At 35.2% G+C, this 8,224-nt stretch overlaps 1 protein-coding gene across 1 annotated transcript; it reads left to right on the top strand.

The window, feature by feature from the left end:
- Positions 1-1,311: 1,311 nt before the first annotated feature.
- LOC136247301 (G-protein coupled receptor 157-like) lies at positions 1,312-7,510 on the top strand. The gene is made up of 3 exons (XM_066038939.1): positions 1,312-1,990; positions 5,792-5,980; positions 6,629-7,510. The coding sequence occupies exons 1-3, from the start codon at positions 1,370-1,372 to the stop codon at positions 6,878-6,880; spliced, it is 1,062 nt and encodes a 353-aa protein (XP_065895011.1). The 5' UTR covers positions 1,312-1,369; the 3' UTR covers positions 6,881-7,510.
- Positions 7,511-8,224: the final 714 nt, after the last annotated feature.

Below are 8,224 nucleotides of genomic sequence, written 5' to 3'. Positions count from 1 at the left end.
GACAAATAATAATAACCATCGGCCATATATGCATGGATTAACAGACACATCAAACAGTGAGATGACAATGATGCTGCAACTATAAAGTCATTTGCATGCTGATTGGTTACATTTCAAGAAACTTTAAAAAGACTATTCAAAAATTAATGGAATGCTGAAGAGCATTAAGGACTGAAATAAATGTTTAATACTATAAATGTGATCCATATCAAAATGGCAAGAAGAAAATGTTTTCACATGTATATATAGAATCATTACAAACATGCAGATAACTGCAGCTTGCATGGTGTTAGTCTGCATAAGGATGCCCTATAACTCATCACGATATTTCACTTGTTGAATTTGAAATATTTGGCACTGCCAAATTACTTAGTGATCTTGACCCTATACCAAGTCTTCAGGTGTTGACCGCATCCCCACCAAACTAATGAGAATTTTAGCTTTGTTCTCCCTTGTTATACACAAATGTAGGGAGTGGAAAAAAACATTAATCTGTCCATTGTTCTAAAACCAAAATCAAATAAAGGATCCATCAAATTATTGACCAGTGGCTGTGCCTCTATGTGCATGGTTAGGTCATGCATGGAACAGATCACAAATAGAATCATGCATAAGACATGCAATTTGTCATTTAGGAAATGCTGTCTATTGCAAACAATCCATTACTGATCTCACATACAATTTAAATGGAATAGACTTGCAGGTTTAATTTCAGTTAGGCTTTTGATGAAGTGTCCCTCTGTTAGTTTATTTAGGAATCAGAGGTGACATACTAACTGGATCACATCATTCCTGAATGGACGTACACGGCTAGAGTGTTGTGTGTGAAGGATGCACCTCCACCCCCAAGCTGTAGTGTTTTCAGTGATATCCTACAGGATTCTGTACTATATATATAGGGCCTCGTTTGTTGTTTCATATGTATAGACATGTTTATACAAGAGTTAAGCTCTATTTGCTGCTTATACTCTGATTGTATACCATGAGGAGGATTGATAGTTTAGCACTGAGATGCCAGACTCTTACAAAATGATCTACTACTTGAACCATGGGAGGAAAGTGGAAGATGTCTAGATCTTTTAATGATAATAAAATAATGTACATGCAGTGCAGTATGTGGTTATCTTATAAAAGCATACTGATTACTGCAAAACACTTTTAGAAATTCATCTATTTAGCTTTTCATGTATATAGCTAGCTGTTCATCAATTTCTGTACATTAAACATTTGAATTCTACAAAGAGTTAATTCACTACGCTACAGTACCGTGCAGCAACATTGATATGCGCATGCGTACAATTGCATGTGCAATAGTAACAAGAAACATAAGGTACACTTGTACCGCAAGGATTCAAAGAATATCTGTGACATGATCGGTGGCGAAAAAGATGTTCCGCTATGGATCCAGTTGGTGTCCGGTGGTATATGCATATTATCGATATTGGGATCACTGGCTATTATCTTAACCTACGTGTTGGTGAAGAATATTCGTAGTAAAGCACGTGAGCTACTAGTACACATATCACTAATGGATATCATGTACTCCACTGCTAACTTGGTTGGGTTGGCTCTACCTTATCATGAACATCTGGAGGATAATAGCAATGAGTCTGAATCAGCTTATCTTACTGTGTGTAAGGCACAAGCATTCATTGCAGTGTATGGTACCATAGGATCGGTATTGTGGACACTGGGACTAGCTGTGTACTTGTATTATAGGATAGTATCACGTAATGGTGATGTGACAAGAAAGCTAGGCAGAGCGTTATATGTTTTGTGCTATGCACTCCCCCTGTACGTGACACTATGGTTGTTACTTGATGACTGGTTAGGGTATCCTCATAATGTGCTGGCTGGGGCTGGATGGTGTTCATTTAGAGATGATGTGGATGCTATAGTTACCTTTATGACCTATGACATATGGATATGGCTGGGGATATTGATACTAGTTCCATTGTACTTCATTATTCACATCCATATCAATGAACAGGTATGTCTGTGTGAATACCCATACTGTAGCATGTATCACGATTTGTAAAAATCGAACACTCACCCAATTTATATGGCAACTATTTTCCTATCAAAAAAGTCCAGCTACATATACAATACTTTGGTGGGTATGTCCTTAAATTATAAAATCAAGAGGGAATTTTTTGTGCAGGAAGTGAAAAGCGCTAAGGAATTTGTAATGCTGTGAGCCTGCAACTGGTTCCTTGTTATTCTGTTGACAAGAAAACTTCAATGCACGTACAGAGGAGGTACAACATGGCTCACATACTCCATAGGGTTTATACAGAGAATCTATTTTAGGTACTGCTTAAAACTATGTACCATTCTAAAGCTATTCTTGTGCTAAATTCAATGTTGTCATCAATCCCATTTGGTTTGATTTCAATACATACGATCTATTGGAGGCTTCGTCATGTGATAAATAACTTGATGTACGAAATGGAGGACAAGCAGCCACCGGGGAATATAGTACTGCTGATAATGAAATACAGAGTGTCCAGGGAACCTCACAATCCTTCAAAGTCCATCAAGATGATACTTTTTGTGATTTAAAAGTTCTGAATATGCAATTAATATGAGTTCTTTACAATGTGCTTATTTTGTGTCGTACCTCCTCTGGTGTACATGTTAGCTAGATGTAATTTGGCAATTTCAGATAGCATGGAGGTTTACCACATGATCGTGTCTACCCTAATAACACATTCACTGTTCAGGTACTATTTGACATGTTGTACATTTTCTGGTACTACTGACTTTTCACTTTATTGTACATCATGCTTGGCTTTGTTACAGTATTAGTCACTCAACCATGCCTATTTATATTTTATCTTTGTGTACAAATTCATATAATTCTATTAGCTAGTATAATGTTTATGAGAGGGCTCATTCTCAATTCACAATGCTGTATTATTGACAATGCTGCGTGCATTTTAGAAATTTGATGAGACGTTTTATTTGATTTGCACCATAGCCTCCTTTTTATATTCATCACAGTAGGGGTAGGAAATTATTCGGTTATCATGATTGTTTTGTTGGCAATAATCAACATCGTATAATAGTGATAATCGAAATTAGCAATTATCATGTAATAATTGTGATAATCGAGGAACGTTTTAGTGTTTCTTCTTACAGTGGTTAAGTGGACAATAGTCGTGATAATCATGGTAATGGCTCATGACAATAATCGTATAGTAGAAATGTCAATACCATCCATCCCTACATCACAGTAATAATGGAGTGTTGTATTGCATATGTCCTAGCATCTAGTAATGTGTATTGTGTAATATTATAGAGTCTGGTTATTAGGTGCATCCATTTAATAAAACTTCCCAAAAATAATTATTAACATGTATTGTTAAGCACATGCTCCTATTAAAAAAATCCTTGTCGTGAGTGTTCATGGATTAACCACCTCTCTTGAGATAATACAATTTACATGTGTAATATGCTAAGATTCCTTACTGCAGATTCCATAGTGCAGAATACTGTTTTGCTGACCATATACCAAAATTTCAAGCGTCGTACAGTTGACAAACCTCTAGCATTTCTTCTCTTGTATAGCCACATCTCATGGTTGGAACTTTTGTACAAGAAATAACTGGCTATAGGCTTTATAAATATTATATATACATGCATTAACAGTCAAAATCTACGGTATATCAATTATCGTGCAGAATTTATCATAATTATGCTGGATATTTGGGATGTGTAGGTACCACAGGCCCTTTAGTGCATGGCAAAGGCAGTACCAGATTTGTTGCTTTATTATCATAAGTAATTACAGTTCAACACTGGTAACTCAGAACATCACTATCGTGGATATAACTATGTGTATCAACCATCAGGTGACCTCGACATAATAACTGCCCATAATCTGTGACTCAGGACAATGGTTCCCATAAGCTTGTGGATATGATTTTTGCCTATTTGATATCATATCACTCCAGCTAAAAATATCTTACCGGTGAGCTATCTATCAAACAACATTGTTGTGATTATGTAATAATCAAGCGTTCATTTGTCAATAATTATACCAGGTATACGTACTGCAGACTCTAAAAGAACATACATATGATGGTATACTAAAATATCCTTATCGAATACCCAATGCTCAAATAGCACTGCTGTAAAAAAACTCGCTCCATTACTTTCTTGTACTTCATCAAAATAATAGCAATGATCTGTTTATGCTTCCATTGTAATCAATACATGCAATCCAGGCATAATTTGTGGTTCAGGTGACCTGAATAAATATGTGACCGGATCTGCACGAATCACGTAATAATATTATTTTAGTGCACGACTAATTTTGTAGATGCATTGGGTAGAATGTTGCAAAACATAAAAAACACATAAATTTTTGTAGCTCCTTTTTCACTGTGAGGGAAGATGCTAAAGACAAAACCTTGGTAGCATCGTGTTCTCCAATGCAAAAGGAGTCTGAAAAAATCTCAGTTCTCCCAAAGATATGAGCATTAATTTGCCTTGTGATAGACAAGTGGTTCTCTGACATTTTTCCTGACGATTTTGCCTTCAGCCTGGTCACAGGAAGGACCTGGGAGAAAACACTTACAGCAAGCTATTATATTAACTTTATTGTTGCCACCTTTGATTTCACAACTTCTTTCACCCAGGCTATTGAAAGCAACACCCTTTCTCATTTGTTTTTGCACCCATAGCCAGCCATGCATAGTGAGGCTTGGTCTTATCTACAGACTCAATGATGATTATTGAAGACAGAAGTTATGATTGTATTGTGTTATTTGACTTTTGGTAATATTATAATGCTCTAATAGAGCACACATTTTTTGTAAAAGAATGTAGATAGAACAATCTATATCTATGAAATGATAGACCATTCAGCTAATATTTCATCTGTAAAACAAAGTGAACAGTGGTCATAGCAGTAGCTCAGTGATTTAGGATTTGGGTGTTCAGTACAGAAGTCCCTGGTTCAAACTCTGCTAACGTTCTTACCCCACAGTGACTGTTCTATTAGAATATCTTGACCTGCGGTTTGCAGTTGTTTAGTTTTTGTTTTGCAACTCTGTAGCTGCTACTTGTTTGTTTTTCTAAACATCAAAAGGCACTGCTGTGATGGTTAGCCCATGTATACACCAAATTTCAAAATATTCCCATTAGCAGTTTACCCTGTAGCCATGACAGAAATTTGATCTTTTTTACATGAATAAATGTTCTTAGCTAGTACCATGGATACTTAACAGATACCAAATGATCAAAGTTTTCTTAAGAAATTACTAAAACTAAATGGTTAACAACATCTATACATGTATGCTTATCATTTTTGGAGTTTGCTCAACTGAGCTTTGCATGATTGACACTCTATGCTAGAATTTACCTACAAATAAAATAAGTACGACTATCTTTAATGGAATGGGCAGTAAGTAACCACTGAATTGCTAGCATTACTGATTATTATTCTTTAATATTGATTGTACAGATTTTAGAATTTTTCCAATACTCATAACTTACTTGCATGGTTTGCCCTTGCAAAGAAATGTTTCATCAACCAGTTCCTTCCCATTAAATGTTTTGGCATGCAGGTGATGGTGAAGGAATAAGGAACTATGCATGCCACACTATACTCTTAATCTAATTGACACGTCTGTTTTAGAGAACTAGAATATCCCATATAGGTAGAGTATTTTGAATTGCATTCTCTATGCAATCTGCATACATACTTCTGTTAGCTAGTACTGTACTTTAATGTGTCTACTTTGTAGAAAAGACAATTTACTTTACTTAATTGTTTACTGTACAGGTAAAAGAACAACAGATGTACTTGTCACTGATAGACCATCCTATACCAGTGATAAAGTCAGAGCAGAAATTACTACTAGTTCCAGTGGTGTTCATATTTCTTCGTGTTTGGGACATAATTGGTGACATCATATTCATATACTATGATCATCCTGAGAGTAATCATTACATTTGGCTACAGATATTAATGGTCAGTGTTGTGAGAAGCTGTTCATATCAATTCTTAGTTTCGTCTGCTTCTCTCTTTACATGTGCTTAGTACCTGGTACAAGAGTATACAAGTCACAAATTGACACCATCTAAATTTTCAAGGGCAAAACGAATCACTCCTTTCCTTATTTTCAAGATAAAATTTTTTGCACTTTATCTTCATATGAAGTGGAGACTTTTGCAGTACTTAATATAATTTGTGATCCTGCAATTAATTCAACGTTATACTCACCAATAAGATAGTAGCCTATAGTTATGTTGTGGCAATGTTTTTTCAGACAATGTGGTGGTTGATCACGATACCCGTATACAGTTTTTGGCCCTCTACAGTTCTTTAACTGAGGGTTCATGCAGATAAACATTTCCAAGTAGTATACTACAGTATAAACGTTGACAATTTTAGATGATGTGATTGCTCTCCACTAGGACTTGGCACTCAATAAACAACATCATAAGTTGATTGAGTAAATATTTGAGGGGGAAATGTTTATGAATAGCTTAAAATTCACAAACATTGTGAAATTTATCCCATGAAAAACCCTCCATGCTTTATCCTTTACATTGTATCCCCAACTTTTTTAATTCCACGTATGCAATGTTAAACTAAGTATTGTTTTATTTTTTGCAGTCCATTGGAGATTGTGGCCAGGGATTCTTCAATTTTATCATATTCTTCATGTTCCACCCAAGGCTGAGATCCCTAATGTGGAATAATTTCAGATTCTACTGTTGTCAGTGCTGTAAATGTTGTTACAAGACTGCCGGTGACTTCCATGGCACAGCTTCAGAAAGTAGTGATGATTATAATAGTCTAAGTGAATCACTGAAGGAGCCTTACCATGGACTGTTCTTAAGACATACACCAAAGAGCAAATCCTAATCATGTAATTGCTAAAATATTATAACGTGCCCTTATAGCTATACTAGCAGCGGTGTAAAATATTTTTGGAAATGCATACATGTTAGCTGTAATGTTATTATTTTGTACTTTTGCTATCATATTATGTGAACACACAGTAAAAACAAACTAGTGAAGGTTACTACTATAATGTTCACTGCTATGTAGTGAACGTCACTACACAAAAATAGTGAGTATTGTGGCAGAAATTAGTAGTGACCTTCACTAGTCTGTTTTTACTGTGCAGACATTATAGTATCTGAGGTTTTTGAACAAAAATTACAACCGTAGAATCTTGGCACAAAATAACATTGTGAATTTAACTTAATTGTGGTTGCAGCTCTACACCTAAGCTCTTGTGATGGTGAAACTTGATGGGGTTTGTTCATTGTGTGTGTTACTTGTACTGGTAAGTTTGTATCATTCCAACTATAATTGCTGCTATAATGACAGTCATTCTTTTTTGTTTTCATGTAATTTGTTAAATAATCTTTGTAATTTGCCTTAAAGTTTTTGTATTTGTATCAATGTGTCTTGTTTAGTACTTGTGTTCATGTATTTGTTTTGTATTCATGAGTTAACTTGTTAGTTAGCTACTCACTCTGTGTTTGTGTGTTGCTCTGGCAAGGAAGAACAGTAGTTGCTGATTGTCAGAGGGTAATTCTTAAATCAAATCAAATCCAATTTTTTAAACGTTTGTGGTGCATGGAGAATACTGGTTTGAAATGTACTGTTACAAAAGTATTAATGGTTATGGTCTTTTGCTTTCTTTAAAGTGAGTATGATTTGCTTTTTTTTTTCAAACTAGTGGGGCTACACAACAATTTTCTGTTTACTGTGTCACCAACTCAAAACATATACCACTTAGTTATAGCATAACAATAATCGTATAACAAATTTAAAACCACAACTTCACCTTGGCCTGTATCATTATGGTATTAGTATTAGTATTAGTGATTTAGGATACATAGGCAATGCCTGTATATGATCCTATTCTATAACTAGCAAAATAGAATCAAACATAATTTAAATTAGCTACCAGTCATGATCGATAGTAAACATTTGTGAGGAGAAGTGTTGATCCAGTAGGTTTTTAAAACTGTTGATAGATTGGGCTGCAATCACATTCTCTGGTAAATTGTTCCATACATTAATGCTCCTTACTGCAAAAAAGTTTGATCTTGGCCGGGTGACAGCACGTGGTTTTAAAAATTTGTTTGTGTGGCCCCTGGTAGAACTGCATGTATTGGTAGAAAAGAAGTCAGATAGCTCGAGTCCAATATCATTATAAATCATTCGATAAATAAGAATCATGTCACCTCGTAA

This window comes from Dysidea avara, chromosome 1 (assembly GCF_963678975.1).
Source record: "Dysidea avara chromosome 1, odDysAvar1.4, whole genome shotgun sequence".
Classification (NCBI taxonomy): Eukaryota; Metazoa; Porifera; class Demospongiae; order Dictyoceratida; family Dysideidae; genus Dysidea; species Dysidea avara.
This window is presented reverse-complemented; position numbering and strand designations above follow the sequence as displayed.

Bases quoted from the DNA above. Each gene is read 5' to 3' on its own strand.
- LOC136247301 (XM_066038939.1), top strand. From the start codon at position 1,370: ATGATCGGTGGCGAAAAAGATGTTCCGCTATGGATCCAGTTGGTGTCC. The intron at 1,991-5,791 runs GTATGTCTGTGT...TTTACTGTACAG, and splicing joins ACATCCATATCAATGAACAG to GTAAAAGAACAACAGATGTA. The intron at 5,981-6,628 runs GTCAGTGTTGTG...TATTTTTTGCAG, and splicing joins TTTGGCTACAGATATTAATG to TCCATTGGAGATTGTGGCCA.